At 37.9% G+C, this 18,774-nt stretch overlaps 3 protein-coding genes across 5 annotated transcripts; 1 reads left to right on the top strand and 2 right to left on the bottom strand.

Moving 5' to 3' along the window:
- Positions 1-837: 837 nt before the first annotated feature.
- LOC113730361 (phosphoinositide phospholipase C 6-like) lies at positions 838-6,411 on the bottom strand. The gene is made up of 9 exons (XM_072073822.1): positions 5,536-6,411; positions 3,976-4,172; positions 3,360-3,495; positions 3,048-3,272; positions 2,744-2,964; positions 2,509-2,626; positions 1,908-2,060; positions 1,739-1,825; positions 838-1,456 (listed from the first exon to the last, which is right to left on the bottom strand). The coding sequence occupies exons 1-9, from the start codon at positions 5,857-5,859 to the stop codon at positions 1,163-1,165; spliced, it is 1,755 nt and encodes a 584-aa protein (XP_071929923.1). The 5' UTR covers positions 5,860-6,411; the 3' UTR covers positions 838-1,162.
- Positions 6,412-10,482: 4,071 nt separating this feature from the next.
- LOC113730362 (protein AMEIOTIC 1) lies at positions 10,483-13,421 on the bottom strand. 3 transcript variants are annotated; one of them, XM_027254996.2, is made up of 6 exons: positions 13,137-13,421; positions 12,850-12,984; positions 12,269-12,711; positions 11,749-12,129; positions 10,896-10,952; positions 10,483-10,717 (listed from the first exon to the last, which is right to left on the bottom strand). In XM_027254996.2, the coding sequence occupies exons 2-6, from the start codon at positions 12,973-12,975 to the stop codon at positions 10,678-10,680; spliced, it is 1,047 nt and encodes a 348-aa protein (XP_027110797.2). In that variant the 5' UTR covers positions 12,976-12,984; positions 13,137-13,421; the 3' UTR covers positions 10,483-10,677. The 3 variants fall into 3 exon arrangements, with proteins under 3 accessions (XP_027110797.2, XP_027110799.2, XP_071929924.1); XM_027254998.2 differs by having other exon boundaries at positions 12,850-13,011; positions 13,137-13,419; XM_072073823.1 differs by having other exon boundaries at positions 10,868-10,952; positions 12,850-13,011; positions 13,137-13,381.
- A 1,614-nt stretch (positions 13,422-15,035) lies between these two features.
- On the top strand, positions 15,036-18,393 carry LOC113725385 (peptidyl-prolyl cis-trans isomerase CYP19-4-like). The gene is made up of 8 exons (XM_027248530.2): positions 15,036-15,187; positions 15,281-15,352; positions 15,503-15,578; positions 16,659-16,706; positions 16,810-16,833; positions 17,172-17,354; positions 17,502-17,577; positions 17,884-18,393. Exons 1-8 carry the CDS (start codon positions 15,122-15,124, stop codon positions 18,020-18,022), a joined length of 684 nt encoding a protein of 227 aa, XP_027104331.1. The 5' UTR covers positions 15,036-15,121; the 3' UTR covers positions 18,023-18,393.
- The last annotated feature ends 381 nt before the right edge of the window (positions 18,394-18,774 follow it).

An 18,774-nucleotide genomic window follows, 5' to 3' on the forward strand; every position in this document is an offset into this window, starting at 1 on the left:
CTTTACGCTTTACTTCTTATTGGTCCAGCTCTGGTGGTGAGCTGTGAGGTCATTGTTGGTTGTTTCTCCTTTTTGTCTCCCTGCATACAGCTGGTTGCCCCGCTGGGCCGGCCACCATTGGATCAAAGAAAATTGTGTCTAATCCAATCAATCGAGCAATAAGGCCCTCCACCTCATTATCGAGTGGAGGAGTGTCACCAATAAACAACCCCAATTAAATCCCATTACTTGCAAAGATAATCACATTTCATTTCACGTATTTTTTTGTCATCTAAGGAGTAATAATTAAAGAATAAATTTCATATGCACTGTAAGTATAGTGCACTATCACACGGATAAATGGATGACACGTAGCACATGTATTATATATTTAATGATAATAATGTATATAAGATTAATTCATGATTAAATTCCATTACTTACAAAGAATATCACATTCACGCACCCCTTTTGTCATCTAAGGAGTAATAATTAAACATTAAAGAGCCTTTTTTGGGATAGTTTCAGAAACCGCACCTAATATTTTTGACAATTTCACTGAACTCCTCTGAGGTTTAGAAAAAGAAACTTATTCATCTCTAAGATGTTTTGCTTGCAGGGAATTGTCCCTAACCCTAATTAGTTGTTGCAAGCTACGATATTTGCGCACTGAAGAAATCGTCTGACTATTTAGGCCGTTCAATTATAATGTTTAAATTGTCTACTCATTTCTCCTCTTTTTTTTTTAACTTAAAATACAACAAAATATTAAACTGACAATAAGATGATAGATAGACAAAAAAAAAAAAAAAAAGGCACAATTTTCATTCTTTGACCCTTTGAATTAGATATGAAGCAGGATAAATTTGTGCCTCAACAGGATGATATATAAATTTGTGGCGAACTGGTTATAAAGTTACAACTCCACTGAAATTCGGAGAGACTCCGGTTCCCTGGCATTGCCACCAATCAGAGAGCGATGCTATTTGTGTTTCGCTGATGTCTACAAGAAAATGCTTGCTTGAACCATTTTTTTTTTTATTTTTTTATTTTTTGGTATCTTTGTTACTGCAATTGCAGCAGTCCACTGTACAAATGATCTGGTCGCGCAAATCCAACTCTACTACAACATTAAGGATGGAAAAGAAGCGCGTCGCGGGCGGGGTTGAAGGATGCGGTAGTGTCATATGAACTGGAACCGCATCAGAAGCCTTACAGATCTAAGTTTCTCTCCTTTCTTATCGTAAATTGGAACTGCTCGGATCCCCGGTCTCAACTCCGAAACAGGCAAGCATGTCTGTCCCCCAAAATCATCCTTCTCCGACATGTCATGCTCACGGATTTCAATCCGAAGCAAAGCTAACTCAGGAACTGTCAATGGGAATGTGAAATCCTCGTCCCAAATTGGTCCCCAGTCATCCTCTATTATCCTCGTCTTTTTCTTGGCCTCATCTGCAGGCACTCCTACCATCTGAACCTGCAGTTCATGAGGAAATTATCTTAGGCTCAACCTGTTGAACAAGATTTAATATGTAAGGAGGAAACAAAACAGAAGAAATAGATCAACGCGTCAACAGAAGCAGCAGATTGCAACAATATATCAGTTCAGCCACTCATTACATGGGTATAAGCTCGCCGGCCAGAAGTTCCATTTTCGAACGTCTTAAAAGTTACCATCGCATCAAAACAGGAAATATCATCATATCACGTCATATCCATCTATCAGGATAACACGTTTAAACCAATTTTAGTCGCTGACCTTTGTGTAGAAGTCTGGCGGTGAATATGAATCAAAATGTGTGTGACTGAAATCTAATCGCCATCCATCTCCCAAATACACGCTTACCTGTTGAGAAAAATGATTAAACTGTAATCTAAGTCATCCGGCAGTTGGAGTTTGCAATAGCCACTGTCAAAAAGGTGCTCACCTTTAAAGTTTTCTTTACTGGCAATTTTACTTTAGGGTCAAATAGCTCATTCCGCGGTCCCCTTTTCATGAGAAAGTCAGGCTTCTTAACGTAACCGCAACCTCCATTAGATCTGAACAACCCATGCATCAACCAAAGTGATTTTCCATACCCCTGTTTGTTTGGGTTAAGAAAGAAAATGATTTCACTAAATCTGGTGGTGAAAAGAATCCTCAAATAAGATGAATACATGCCGACACAAATGCGGTAATCATAATCAAATTATGAAAGTCGATTGCTTGCTTGTGTACTGTTTCTGTGATGCATGTTACCATTGATGCAACAGAAGTCATTGATGGTTTATCCCTCGCACAAACTGCTTGTCCATGCTGACATGTGAGCATGGAGCAGTGTGTAGATGCTGTATTAGCAGATTTGCATGTCACTATTTACGACAAAGACAAGGATTTCTGGAAATGCCAGAGAAGTTAATTCAAAAAAACTTTTAATGTAATTAAACTGCCGGGAAGTGTTATGTTTAAGATAAGGACAGTGAATGAGTGCATGACCAAGCCCGGATTGTCATTCCAGGAGTTTAGGAACACAAGATTTGAAAACTGACCTGCATATTGAATGCAAGCATTTGAGCTCCATGCGTCCAGCCAACTAAAGGGTAAAAATTGGACGATGTTACTCTTGTTCCCTTTGGAAACACCCTCAGAATATTCTTCTGTGTAAACCTAGAATTCAAAACTGAATTCAGCTAAAACAAAACGTTGGTAGAAGACCAGATGGGACAGCTATTGTGAACGTCAAAAGAAATCTAGCAATCTTCAACTTTTACTTCAAGTGAATACCTCACAACATCAGTTCCATATAAAGATGCAGCCCTTTCAAGGTCTTGTTCAGTCAAACTAAGACGCTTAACTTTGTCCAGCCCAGTTACTAATGCGTGCCTCAACCCCTGTTTTGCCTTCCCAGCATGAATAGCAATGAGACGCTTGTACTCCGGTGCTGCTAGTTGGGATGATTTTTGGTTTTGGATGTCTCCATCTTCATCATCTGGATCACTATCGTACTGAAATCATAAACCAATAAACATTGCAGATGAAATTTTGAGTAATATTCAACGGATGTCAAGAAAGATTCTATGAAATGTACCTTTGGGTCGCCCTCCAATGTATCCTTCATAAAAAAATCATCTTCAGAAGAATCCTTTTCCGCAGGTGAAGAAGTTCCTTCTTTCTGATTCTTTATTTCAAGGTACTCTTTTGGTGGTTTGGTTGAAAGAATTATTCGATGCTTCAATGCTTCCGGAGAGGGAAATTCTTCTAAGCATCCCGACTCCGGGTAATACAGCATTTCTCCAAAAATTTGAATTACCATCTAGAAGCAGATAGGTTATATCAGTTGCAATGTTGATGTTTTCTCAGTCTTAAAAAAAAGGAAGAACAAATAGCGAGAAACTCCAACCTCTGCAACTTTAGCCTGAAGGTCCGGAGTGAGGTGATCCTCCAAAGTAATTATTACAGGGTAGGGAGATTTGACAAAAGCATGCTCCCTAATAGACTTCAAGCATTTAATGAGTGGCACTGGAGTGGTCAGCGTCCTGAAAATGATTAACAAGGTTAAATTTTCTTACATTGCCATTTCCGGTAAGAGAAAATTTAGAAGTGTCCCTAAAAATAGACGCAGCAAAATTGAAATGTGAATATATATCAGACAAATAGTTTCTGGCACAGATTTCTAAATGTGGACAACTAGAGCAAAGCAAACGATAGAGAAACCCATGCTGGTCTCTTTGCATTAAAAATGAAGCGATTCTACAAAGAAGAAACCAACTGGAAATCTAAGCTCCCTCTCTTATAGCCCTCGCTATCATCTCATATACACTGCAGAATGAATTTTGCTCAGCACATTGACATAGATAATAAGGAAAAGAAGCAATGCTTTAAGAAACTAAAGAAAAGAAAGAGCTTCAAGGAACTCATTTTCTTTTTCTGTGTAGTGTCTTTTGTATACGATATCCAAAGGGAAATGACAAAAAAAAAAAAAAAAAACTGAAAATGAGTCGAGGATCATACCCTACCTTCCATGAAGAACATGCACATTATCTTTTGCAGAATTGGGCCACAGATCTAGTTCTATTCCCCTAACACCTCTTTCTAGGGCTTTTATGATTGGGATTTCACTACAGTCGCTGCTCAACTGGTTTCCAGTTAGGTATGAATTGTGACCTGTATATATGAAATAATGTTGCAATGGAGCTGTCATATCATGATGTACCTGGAATCACAAAATAAACAAAATTGTAGGCAATGTTGACATAGAAAATGCTTAAACTGCAGAATTTCCACAATATATAAACCATGATAACATAAGCCAGCTACAGAATGCAAAGATGGAACCAAGCGTCCTTTTCTAGCAGGGCATTCCGAAACGCATTTTACTCTTTTTGGCTACTAAATTGGAATGTCAGTTCCGCTATTTTAATACTATCGGCCTCTCCTTATTTCCTCTTAAAACCATCAACCTCTTGAAAGATTTGGGGCACGCTAACAGAATAAATGTTGTTGTGCCGCGAGACATCATTAGCTTTGCGGGATACTCACAACTGATGGCAAACATAAAATATTAATGGGTAGAAGAAAACAGTTTTCAACGTTCAATCTTATCCTGCCCTCATCACAAGGGTTCGGAGCAGACAACTACGAAAACAGTGCTGAAGTTTGACATGTTATGTCCCGTGGTAAGAGAATCGCAACTAACAGAGTCCTCTCCAACTTTGATCCTATGTCTTACGGGTTATGCTTCTCTCCAAGGTAGTTTTGTTACATGGCAGCATTTCTCGTAGAGATCCATCTGCCATCTATCAGCAGTCAGACTTGCAATCATTAGAGGTGAACTGTAACAATCTAATTACACCCTCTGAAACACATATAACGTATTTGATCACACTCCTTTCAAGAGTTACCTTTTAGAAAATATTATTCCGCATAAGTCAGAGTTGCAACTGTAACTCCATTTACTTGAGTTCCATTACTATAGACTTTTCATTGACCATAGCCAACGCTCATCCAATCCTAGTTCCAGTTGTCATATATGAAATTTTCATTCTTTTGTAGATTTATACAGTGATTTGAGGAGAATTGTCAAAGATGACTCAAGCTAGTAGTCTTGAATAGCCAAGAACATGCAGGTCTTCAACAAGAGCAACTCTCCTTTGTCCTCTTTCTTGGCTAGTATATTTATGCATTCATAAAGTAGTCACACCCTATCCAACAACTGAAAAAGTACGTCGCATTAAATTATATCCTCAAGCATAATGACTTAATTATGCACCAATCTTGACATGCTAAGATCATAAGTCGTAACACGTAAACCTCATCCAAGTTTAGCTTTTTGCTTTTGTGGCACGTCTCATGCATCAAAACACGTTCTTAAGATTGCATAGTCAGTATTCATCATTTTTTTTATATTTGGCTTAAGCATGCATTCATAGAAAACTGATTCCCCTTCCCCCGGCCACCCTCCTCCTCCCTCCCCCAAAAAAAATAATAATAATAAAAACCCGAGATTAGAAAAGGAAATTAAAATGGAAGAAGAAGACAATGGTGTAGAGAAAAATCTGGGAAGATCAGGAAATGACCTGAGTTTTAATGGGGCCATTAAGATCATCCTGGAACAAGAAATAAAAGAAATCTTCAAGGTCAAGTCCCCGGCGAGTATACTTGGTCAAATGGTGACGACGCTGGATGACAATGTGCATCAGCCTCTCTGCATCCGCCAGAGTGCAGCCTTCCTCGCCCTGGTATTCCACCAGGAACCTGGCAAACTGGTCGGGCGTCATGTGGGTCCCGCCCCCGGCGTACTTATGGAAGGCACTCATCACGTCCGGGGGTGGCTCCGTCTCGCTGATCTTAAACTTCCGGTTAAAACATCCAAACATCCTGTAATAATTATAACTCCCCATTTTAAAAAAAAAAAATTTTTTTTTCTGGACGACAAAGGTTGCGGACTTTGGAGGGGACGACTTTATAACTCTACAATCTACATATGTTTCCAAATATATAGGAATTAAGCATTGAAGGAAACATTGCAGAAACGTCTATGATCAGATGATGATGATGATGACGGTGATGGGGTGCGAGTTGAATGATTATTGGATGGCTTTAGTTAATGTTGCTGAATTGGATTGTTGTTTCCTCAACAAATGAAAGGGAAGAAGGAGAAAAAAGCAATGAAATTCCCAATAAATCCAAGGACTCCTAAAGATTAGTAAGGGGAAGAGAGAGAGAGAGAGAGACAGAGAAGGAAAGGGGAAAAAGAAGAAGAAAGATTAATAAAAAAAGGGAAAAACTTCGCGGAGGTTGGTCGAAGAGAGGGCTAAATATGAGGACTATTTAAAGCTGGATCCGTTGCGGGACGCGTTCTTTACAGGAGGCTTTAGAGTTACGACGACGACGACTTACTACAACTACTACTGAACAAAACATCAATAATGATTTGCAGATTCACCCGACTTGATGTTTCAGAATGGTTCAGTCGTCGCATGTATTTGTCCCTTTGTCATTTTTTTTTCCCTAATTTTACCGATTGGATGATCTTTTCTAGTAGTCCTAATTTTTAATCTTCCGATCGTTCCCGCCGTTTTCTTGCCCCCACCACGCTTCAAGAAAAACAAAAAGAATTTCTTCTTAAAAAAATTAGTAGCATAACAACTAAAAAGTAAAAACTACCCTCCTATTGTTGTCCTCCAGTTGGGTTTCGTACATGTTCTGTTTGGGTATAAAATTTTCTCCGCCCCTTATCTTCTTTCTGTTCTTTTCTTTCTTTATTAGCCACTAGCAATTTCTTTATGTTCAATATTCAATTTTTTTTTTATATGACAAGGTGTCCGAGTAAATCCACAGAGAAGAATAATATATTTCGAAGAAAGAAGGTAACAAAAGAGTCTTTTCTAATACTAGCAATTACTTAAATATGAAGTATAAAGGGTAGGATTAGCATTTGACAAATTAATCGCGACATTGTATAATCAACCAATAGAGTTGTCAACCAGGGATTGCCATATCTTCCGTAAAAACTTACTGCAATTCTCCCGTAAAAACAATCCATGAGCATATCTAACAATCCATGGAATCACACTGCAGATGTAATTCTTCGAGATATTACAAGAACCAACGGCGAAGTCAATTTGCATGCAGATGAAGCGAGCAGGGCAAGAACCGGCCCTAGTAGAAAGTTAGAACGACGATCCAGATGAAAGAGATTTTGGAATAGGAAGTTGGTCCGCCACTCAACCAGAAATTCAGGTGGTACCAATTTTCAGTCCACTTGAACCATTTATCATTGGAAATTTTGCAGCATACCTGAGAATGTTGTAAGAAAGATCGAGACTATTGGCTCCTCTCAACAAGTCAACTGTTGTGACAAATCTCTTAAGCCACGAGAGGACGAGAACTATATAGGATCTGTTTGGCAAATAAGTTTTTCTATAACTTCTATAAGAAATTACAGTAAAGTTTTAGACATACATCAATAAATTCATTTGCCAAACAGGGACTATGATGCAAAAGGCTTCAGCAAGGTTGAGTTGGGTCGAGCTAACTACATCAACATTCAGGACTCTGTATTTGCCAGAATGAAATTACCAAAAAGTTAGTTCAAGTTTGGAAAACTTGCTTACCTCTAGAACAAACAACAGGTTGTTGAAGAGATTGCCGCCTTGTTTGGCAAATAAGTTTTTGACCAAGTTTATTTGGTACAAATTTTTTAGCAATTTTACATACAGCTATCTTAAAAAACTTTTCAAAATTTTTAAACTATACACTTCAAAATATCCAAAAATTTACGTACTTCAAAAATTTTTTCTACAATTTTTACAATAAATTACAATAAAATTTTAGACAAACATTTAAAAAAAAAAAAACTTATTTGTCAAATGCAGCCTGCATTACTTGAGAAATATCAAGGACAGTGAGGTTCACAAATTGATTTTGGAATTGGGCCCTGCAGCTCAGTGTCATTGAGATCAAGTGTTGAGGTGACTGACACCGGAATTTGTAGACACGGCCCATTGAACAAGTAGTCTCCAAGAGCTCGAGACTCGGCTCCGTGTTAAAATTAACACGGAACGTGGAATTCTAGGTTCAGGAACTTGCCGTCCGCATCAATGAAACTGTCCAAAATGCCATTTTTGGTTCTTATTCAGTTTTCCTATTATTAACTATAATTGTATTGAAGGAAGAAAAAAGGGAAAATCACGCAAGATGTGTTTCTAAAGGCGATTTGCGTGTGGATCCGGGTCACCACACCCGCGGATCTGGCCGTGCATGAGTATTGAGTTGATACTTGCCTTTTGGACCCACTCTGGGGACCCACGACGCGTAGCATCGTTATCTTCGTTTGGATTAATTTATTTTTTAAAAATAAATTTTTTAAATACAATATTATATTAATATATTAATAAAAATAATTTTAAAAATATTTCATCCATATAATATATCAAATATTTTAAAAAATATTTTCAGTAAAAATTTTTCATATACAATATTACAGTAAAATATTGTAAAAACACCGTCAAATACAGCTAATTCAAACAGAGCATTTTAAGTATATATATATATATATATATATATATATATATATATATATATATATATATATATATATATATATATATATTTTCAATTTAAAGCACATGTAGTCTAAAAATAGGCGTTCCTATGATTTATTTATTTTTTTTTTTTGTTTTTTGGCTCTTGACATTATTATTGAAATTTTAACAAATTTATTCATGTTCTTGAGCGTTCTCAAGTTATTAGAATCTTGTGAAATTTTGTCGAATCTTGTTATTTTAGGAGTTCAATCATGTATGGATTCTTGATTCTTTTTTATGGAATTAGTTCGTGACACTATTCCCGCTAAGTTGCTTCCACCGCCGCGTCGGCAATCCAGTAACGGTGGAGGGCATTTGGAGGTCGAAAGGTACAAAATCTCAAAAAGATGGGTCACATTGATGATTGAGAAGGGGGAATTAACGAATAGGTTCAGGATGAGAGAGATCCAAGTGCTAAGAAAGTCAATTTCGAGCCTTCAGGATACCTGATTGATTGGAGTTTTATACGATTAGCTACTCACATCTGAGCCCTTGTTTCAGGTGCTCGATCGGAGCATGCTAGCACGGTAGCTTATACCCGTCTGAATTTTTTTAAGACAAGTCACAGAAATATGGCATTTTTGATCTCACCAAGTAGGTGGTGGCCACTGAGCCAAAGGCCCAGTGGTTAACACGGTAGCTTATACGCACCTGATTAAATGCACAATCAAAGTGGCGTCCAATTCCAAACATTAATTAATTTATAGATGTCTGCTATTGATTTCAAAAAACAAATCCAGGGGGATCCTTTCTTTAGGTATTGACCGAAGATTCTTTATTTAGCCAGTCCACCGAGAATGTCCTTCCACTGGGGAGAAGGCTTGAATTATTCATGGTCAACGTATAATAAAGCAATCCAACAACTCTACTTGAGAGTTGAGAAACGAGACATTATCCTCGACCAGCATGGTTTGTCAAGAATGCTACTCCATGCTTGATACTTCGAGGTTACAAAGGTTGACAACATTTGGTCGGAATGTTATGTTATGGATGGTAGGCACCTCCGTATGTCTTCTTCCTTCTTCGGCATAAGACGTCACAAGTTTGCCCAAGACTCGAGAGGATAGAGCCTTTTGTAGATTCTAATACGCAGATTTAGCAATTGAGAGGCTACCCTTTACACCCCTTCTCTCTTGCAATTAAATGTTTTTGAGACTTTTTTTGGGAAACGTCTAGGCACAACAAACAAGGGTATGGCAACAAAGTTGGGGCACCCCCCCCCCCCTCCTCCTCTGATTGACGAACTCAGCGACGGTCAAGGGTGATAATATTTAGTGGCTACCCATGACAAACTCAATCATCAAAATGTAATCGTTTTCCCTTGCACTTGGCATATATCTCTACACAATGATTCCCATACGAGTAATTAGCTCAAGGAAGCTAGGAATTCGGCTCAATCGAGTTTTTCCCTTGTCTTCCAAACCTTAAACTTTCTGCTCAGTTTGAAATCAAATTCCTGAGCGCAATTGTGCTACAAAACATTCTGCAAAGTTCATCATTTAGCAGGCAGCCACATCCACTCCAAGTAAGATTACTTTTGTAGCAGCACAACATCACCATCAGTCACTCTTCTATAAATTTTGACAATCTTTACTCTGCAATGTCTCCTAAATCCATCTTTCCTTACCCACAACTTCGGATAATTTGCACTCAACATACTCTAATCTGTGCTAATTCACTTCATTGCAACAGCAGATAAAAAGCACTGAAGAGCTTCTCTTCAGTTTGGCTCCATGACAACTATCTTGTGACCAATGTATCACGTAGACCAACATTTGACTAGCATATTCCAAAGTTCCTGCCAATGCTATGGTTAAAACATGAAACAACCATGACAGAAATGCAGAATGGTGATTAGTGGAGTAATAATTGCACTACTTAGCTTTGAAATCCGCCACTATCTCCTAACAACTAGAGTGAAAAGATGAATCGAGCTTCTTGAAATCCAGAGAGAGCCATATAGATTATATGTATAACCAGTACAATCTTACAGTAGTATAAGAAGCGCCGCTTTACACAAATTAGATCAAATCTCTATACAAAATTCCGGCATATTCCTTTTCTTGAGAAAGGAGAGCCAGGGGCCGCACTATTACCTGAAATTTCTGAAAATTAGATTGCAACCCTAACTTACCAGAAACCTCCTACCCAGTTGTTACAGTCACAATACCTGCAAAGTAAAACTTGATGTCAATTTCAATGCGATTATAACATGATGATACTATTCCACTACAGCAAAAGAAATTATTTATTTATTTATTATACTGCTAATGTAGGCAGAATAAACAACATCTTATCCAACTGAAATCCAAGGCAAAACCTGTCTTGGTACAGTTCTTCATCCTCACCTTCTCATATCACCAGCACAAACTTCATTTAGTTGCTTCTGAGTCTCTTCCAAATCTCTGTACAAGAAGTAAAACAAACCAAAGACCTCTTTAGTTACAACAAAAATCAGGACATAGCACACATTCTAACACCAATGTGCAAAACAATGATAGCCTTCCAATACATCCAATAATGTATATTGACAGCTTAAACATGAGAAAAAGTTCATCCATAGAACAAAGCCCGCGTTTCACTAGTACTACCATAAACAAAATTCCAGCCCAATTCCATCTAATTTCATATATGAAATCTAAGTCCATTAGAGCATACAGCGATAAGAGGAAGAATAAATAATCTAACATCATGAAATGATAGAAAAAGAACATCTATATTGACAGTCTGAAACCCGAAGTTGTCCCACTAAATGTAAACAGGAATTGGTTAAATGGCTTGTGAATGTGTGGCAAAGTGCTCAAAAGCGACATGGCTTATCCACCTTGGCAGGCAGTACAAATGCAAAATTAAGTTCAGATTCAGGAAGTGCCAGGCCAAAGGTGAGATATGGACAATCCAAGAATTTCACACTCACATAAGCAGACAGGAAGTATGTCAACAGAAGTAAATGAACAAACTAATCCAAGAATGATCAAACTAAGAAACTGAAACTCATAAATCAAACGAACAACCAGAAGCAAATAAAAGACAGAGAGATGAAATGCTCCATGGCATAATCAGTCCAACAATAACATATATTGTTTGCATGTCAGGTTCATTTAAGCTAAGAACCTTGTATGCCATCAACCCAAGTTAAACAGAAGATACATCTCAGTGACGGAACAGCATAAAACAATTTCACTTCACCAATTCTGTTACCTTTTGACTTTAGAAAGTTCTTCCCTCAGTAGCTCCACCTCTTTAGCACAGGGACACCCAGCGGAGCAGGCACCCTGCTTCCAACCGGGTGGTGGGATCCAGAACGGATCAGCAACACCAGCCTTCTTCCGAACATCAACTAGGTCAGCACTTTCCAGCCAGTACATTATCACCCCATCAGCATTGTAACAGCGTTGGAAACGAGAAGTTCCATCAGGCGCGATCTTTCCTGGTATATCCTTGAGAAGGTGATCCAACAGCCCTGTGTTACCAATTTCCTTCTGAGCCTCCTTCCTTAAAGCAGCTCTGTATATTGGGTTTTCAGCTACAGCTTCCTTCTCCTTCAGAATGTTTAAAATAACTCTCTTTCCAGCCTCGAAGCTTCAGATATCCTCTCCAATCAGTGTCAGAGTTAATAAATACATAAAAAGGAACCATAAAGATGGATGCTTGCATACATAAAAAAGAACACTGCACATGGATATAACATAAAATTTATAACTAAGTTTTGCTCCTTCACCTTTCATTGGACCACCATTTGTACTTCTTTGCTTTGTGAAGATCTTCAGTAGTGGCTTCTTCGCTCACAATCTCTGCTTTAACCACATTCTCCACTTTAATCACCTGCTTCTCCACTTCCTCAACCTTTTCTTCCAATCTCCCACCACCAAACTTCATAGTAGTAGTAGACGAAGAGCAAGGAGACTTCACCGAAACCTCTTCGAGTTCAAGCTTAGGAATTAAAGGAGCCTTTACCAACCAGAAGTCCTTGACCTCTTCCAGATTGCCGAAGTGAGGGATTTTAACCTCCCTAAAAAGCACCCTTTGGGCAAGCTTCAGTCCCATAATAAAGCACATATCAAGCTTGGGGTTAGAGCCAGGTCTCTCTTGATCGAGGCAACTCTCGATAGACTCCTTGCTTGGGAACGAAATTGTGACCTTCAGTTTACTCTTCTCACTCACCTGATGGGATGCCAAAAATCACTAATATACTAAACATATCTTCTCCAATTTTAGGATCAGCCAAAAACGAATTAAGGGGTGAAAGAAAAAAAATAAAAGAAAAACCCTAAAACTGGAAAGGGGACAGAACGGTCTTACCATGGCAATTGAAACGGACCTCAACCAAGGAGGAGTTCTAGGAGGTAAATTAGCATGTAAAATTTTGTAAAAACCCCCGACAGCAACATTCAGTTTGGTTGCTCTTCCTCTAGTTGTTGGAACCATCGAAAACGGCTGTGAGGACACGGAATTTGTATTTCCCTTCAGCAAGAAACCCAAAATAACAGACTATTTATATAACTTTGGAGAAGGCATAATTCACCCTCAAACCAAAAATTAATGGTGAAAAGAAAAATAAGGGGCAGGAGAAAAGAGTAGCAACTTGCCTTTGTGGGTAGTTGAGTGTTGAGAAGGAAGAAAATAGAGGCGTTTAGGACTTGGGAGGTGAGTTAAAGCAGCACCGAGTCGGGGGAACCAAACAAAGTCATGTAGTAGTACTAGTGTTACTAGTGCCAAGTTGTTGAACTAAGGAGGTCACCCGACCGTCCTACGTAGGAAGGAATGATTTTGTGCGTGTTCCAGGATAAGCCGCGATATAGAGAGAGAGTGAGAGAGAGAGAGAGGGGGGGGGGGGGGGAAGCCGCCGCTGCTGCTGCTGCTGCTGCTGCCGCCGCAACTGAAAGAGGAGAGAGAGGGTTTTGAGAAAATCGAGATGGCGAACTCAACCCAACTCAACTGCCGAACCGATGCGGGTCGGACTCCGCAACACGGTGGGCCCCGCGTTTAGTTTTGTTCTGTTTTTAAGCGTTTACCTTTATATATTTTCCACGGAAATTTTTTGGTAAAAAAGAAAAGGATTTCTACCATCAGTCATGTAATAATGAAGTTCTAATTGTCTCTCTCTTCTTGTGCAAAGTTAATTAATTGATTAAAAATTGAAACTTTTTTTAAACAAAGTCCAGCATCATCTAAGAAAATTTGCCGGACGGTAGTGAAATCATTTGTCGAGGTTGCAAATTAACTAAACCAAGAAGAAAAACTATAACCAGAATACATTTAAATGAGCAGCATTTCTGGTAATTAACAAAACTTTGACAAGATAGATCAAGACTTATTTCAAGCTAATTTATGTGTAAATATAGAAAGCCAAATCATAATTGACCTGAATTTACAGCAAATGTTCACATCAGGAAGCCAAAACCAAAAAAACAAAACACATATGTAGCGAGATTCAAGCTTTTGACCAAACATTAATTAATTATTATAAGCAAGGTGTGCGATAGCATATCAAACTTTAATTCTGTCATGTGCAGGTAGAGAAGCCTTTGACTCGATACTCGCTTTTACACTTGATTCAATTTGTTCATCATATTCGCGTATAGTTCATGGTAAAATCTTACTGCCCCTTGTTAACTTCACAAACTAATTTAGAAGTATTTATGTAACCCCTTTACAACTAAAAGTTTTTTTTTTTCTTTTAGGAAACCTTTATAACTAAAAGTTCACCAACAATTTTGGACAAATAAAAACAGGCTTAGGGTGCATTTGATACAACTTGAGTCAGAAAATTGAAGTGTGAAATCTGAAATCTGAAGTTTAAATCCATTATTAAAGTATTGAGTTGCTATGTATTAAATCTAATACATTGGAGTGCATATCACATTCAGTGATAAATGAATAGTTTATCATATAATTTTGGGAGCAAATTTTGCCTAAGAAATTCAGTACCGCTTAATTAATTCAAACGTTCGATCATTTGTTATTAAACGGTTTGAATATGTTAAGATCTGAATCCATTAAATTTAAGTGTTGAATTAAGTTATCAAACATGATCTAACTCTATTTATATATATATATATATATATATAAAGATAAAAAAACATGACCATCAATATCATGTATACCATCACATCACAAAAAATATTACATTGTTATCCTAAATATTTTTTTATAAATGATCTCACATCCAAACACACTAGTGGTAAAAGGTTGATGTCCTAAACAAGACTTTTGGGTTCAAATTTTGCTGAATGTGAGTCGATCCAGATGTGATGTGTAATTAAATCATAAGTGTCCAACAATAGGTATTGGTGTTAATCGAAGTTGCAAGGTCAAATTAGTTTTGCCTTATAGTGGCAGGAGAAGGTTTTTTTTTTTTTTTTGTTAATACAAATTCCACCATCTAAAGTAATTTTGCAATTCGATACTTAAGAACTTAAGGACAAAAGTTTGTCTAAGTTGAAGGACTAAATTGAAAATTTGAACATTAAAAGGATTTTGATCAATTTTGTACGCATTCCAAATCTCCAGGGCTCAAAGTCTCTCGGCTGGCATTGCAGGAAGGGGAAGGAAAAAGATCGATTAGACGGCCATGAAGCTGCTCCCCGCTGTACTTCTCTGGGCTCTGGTTCTGTTGGGAAGCCTAGCTCTCATTCTGGTCTGTACTCCTCCACCACACTGTTGTGTCGTCCCTTACGCTAGTCAGTAAAACCGCGATTTAATTTTTGGCTTTTTTTTCCGTTTCTCCAAGAACCGATTAGGCGACCCAGGAGCCACTTCAGAGCATCCTGAAGAACTTGCAAGCAGTCGGATTACCGAAAAGGTCAGCTAACTCTAGCCCACTTCACAGTTATTGAATATCGTAGGCATTCACTTTTAATTATTGACCTTTTCTTTCTTCTGAATTTTTACGTAGAATTATTTCTCTGCTAAAGCTTGAAATGTTTGATTTCCCGATTGAAAATCTTATTAGGCGAAAAATTTAGAGGATGAAGAAGAAGTGACTCACAAGGTCTACTTTGAGTTACAAATTAATGGAAAACCAGCTGGTATGCGCTAATACAATCTTTTTTCAGTTTTTATTTTCATTATTGAAATTTTTTTGTTTTATTGTCAAAATTTCCGGCATCATTTTGAATGGCTAATAAAATTGGAAGAAAGGATAGTACCGAATATATTCGTACAGTAGCATGTCATGATACAAACTTGAAATAAGTTATAGAAGCTTATAAGCACTCATCGATGCTTGAATTAACTGTTAAAAAGGTTTCTAAACATCTTTGCCTTTCTATTTTGGAATTCATTTTTCTGGTTGTAATGTTATCCTTGATATGTTAGTGTTTTCTCATTCTTTAAGTTATGTCTCCTTCAACGTGCTCTAGTGGAACCCAAAAAAAGGAAAAGAAAAAATGAGAGAAAGAGAAAAGAGAGTCATTTAGAGCCCTAATCTAAACATGAGGAGCATTACTTCAGTGAAGAATCAAATTCTCAGTTGAGATAGGCACGTTTGAAGCCTGTTGCGTTGAGAAAGCTAATTAGTCTTACTCTTGTTCTAGGAGGCGGACAAGTTACTGTCAACCGTTTCTTTTGTATTGACACATAAAACTTTGATAACTGAATAGTGTGCGAATGTATAAGCAACCACCATGTGTAAGTATCACATCATCACAGTTGTATACATGATATTGGAGAAAGAGCTTGTTCAAGATCACTTTGGATGGGGCCTATCTTTATCTGTTATATGAATGAGAACATATCGTTGTTTAATGTTCTGCTCTCTCCTGTTGCAATACCATTTCATGTATAGGATCATCAAATTCTATATGCCCCGAAACTCATACACCCTGTAAGAGAGTCATGGTGATTAAGCATTAAATTTATCTAATCATGGTGGAACATTGACAAATGTATACTTATTATGAGAAATTGTTATAACTCACCAACCAGTCTGGTTTTTCCCCTTCCATCTTGTACTATAATAAGTAAGCTGCTTTAAAAACTTGTCCATGTGTGATTTGGCACCCCCTTTTTGGGTATTCGAAATGGAGATCAGGCTTACATAGACCTTTATTTTGAAATTTGACGATTTAAAATGTTATGTCAATATATTCATTACTGTTTCCTTTCAGGTCGTATTGTCATTGGTCTTTTCGGAAAAGTTGTTCCAAAAACAGCAGGTAGTACTTGCTTGTATGAGTGTTATAGCTTAACTTTCCTTTTTGGTTTGTTTTATTGCTTTTGTTCACCTGACAGCCACTTATTTATTTGTTTATCCTGCAGAAAACTTTCGGGCTCTTTGCACTGGTAGCCAAGTAACTCGTGTTCCTTTTTCATTTTTTATTTCTTAAGATGAGGATTTAACTGATTCTGCGCATCTGCTTGTCATTTCAATAACCCCCCCCCCCATCCCCGGCTTGTATGTATTACTAACAAGGACTATGATGAATGTATTGGTGAAAGACAATTGGCTAAATTGAAGGGGAAGTAAACTGTCCTTTAACCAAGAAGTTAAATGGTCTAAAATGCTTTATGAAAAAAAATTATTGAGAATTTGTGTTGGAAAGGAAGATGCTTAATCTTATTCTTGCATTTGTTAATCGTCTTGGAGGAACAGAAGCATTTTGTACTAATAACTTCTGCAGGTGAAAAAGGGGTTGGACGGAGTGGGAAGCCTCTGCATTATAAAGGAAGCTCATTCCATAGGATCATACCAAGCTTTATGATTCAGGGTGGTGACTTTACCCGTGGTGATGGGCGCGGTGGAGAATCAATCTATGGTGATAACTTTGCTGATGAAAACTTTCAACTGAAGCACACTGGCCCAGGTAAACTTTCTTAGTGCATTACGTGGCAACATTCTTTGGCATGTGTGAAAGCAGAAGCTGATTTTATTGAGAATTGGAACAAACTCCAAATAAATGAGGCCGGCAGCACCTGGCTTATTAATGTTTGATATCATTGTTGTGGAACAGGACTTCTCTCCATGGCAAATGCTGGACCAGATACAAATGGATCACAATTTTTCATCACAACAGTCATAACTAGCTGGTAAACTGTTCTTGCTAATTGTCAGTTACTCAGTAGAGCATTAGTGAAAATTTGCACGGAACTCATTTGATCTTTATACTGTGTCTAACACGTCACTAAATGCTGCCTTAAAAAATATGTAACTACATGTTTAAGCATATCCAAAGTACATAATGGTTATAGCATCTGACCTTTGTGGGAGAACTATAACGTGGTATCCTGGAATGTGGTTTGCCATTTTATATCCTCTTTAATATCCCCAAATCTGCTTTTCAGTTCTGGAGCTATTGAAGTTTAACAAAGTATTCTTTTCAATTCTTCTTAAAGGTTGGATGGGCGTCATGTTGTGTTTGGGAAAGTGCTTTCTGGTATGGATGTTGTCTACAAGGTCGAAGCAGAAGGGAGGCAGAGCGGAACACCCAAGAGCAAAGTGATCATCACAGACAGCGGCGAGCTAACATTATGAGGACCTGCGATAGCAGCATGAAACTTGATGCTGGACAATCGTACACAGAATTTAGGCACTTGTACCGTGTGAAGCTTACATTGGATCTTCAAAAGAACCGTTCCAACTTCACCAAGTCTCTGCGCATTGTGCAAGATTTTCACTGGCAAACGCCCTATGTAATACTACTGCGCTTGAATTTCCAAAGACACTGTGTGAAGTTTGTCATTAGGAACCTTCTTGGTGATACCGTTGGAAGCTTGCTCGAAGCATGCTTTGTTGTAGTTTTTAACATTTCCAATGCGGATGCTAGCTTCTACCACTAACTGAAAAAGCTTCGAGGCCGACTCAACGTTAAGCTTTTGTATAAGCGACTAAAACAATTCTTGTTCCTCCCCTTAGCAGCGCACAATCACTGACAGCATATTTAAAAGGCAAGCCAGCGAGAAATTTTTACTGGTGTAACGTATAACATGATGAGAGTTGCTTTTACCAAGACACATGATACCGGCAGCAAATCCATCTCAAACGGGCCGAAAGCATGTCAAATCGGCTAAGTGGAAATAGGGGTGGCGAATTGTGCCAAAAACTGATTTTTATTGACGGTTTCGACATGGAAATCGGCTTAGTCTTCAATTTCTACCATGCAAAATCTGCTTCTAAATCCTTTTTCTCCATTGATTAAACCTGGGTTTATGGCAATTCTTTTACTGCAACAATTTGTTACTAAATCGGCCTTTTTTTTTTGGGGTCACTCATTCAATCACGCATAG

This window comes from Coffea arabica, chromosome 2c (assembly GCF_036785885.1).
Source record: "Coffea arabica cultivar ET-39 chromosome 2c, Coffea Arabica ET-39 HiFi, whole genome shotgun sequence".
NCBI lineage: Eukaryota > Viridiplantae > Streptophyta > Magnoliopsida > Gentianales > Rubiaceae > Coffea > Coffea arabica.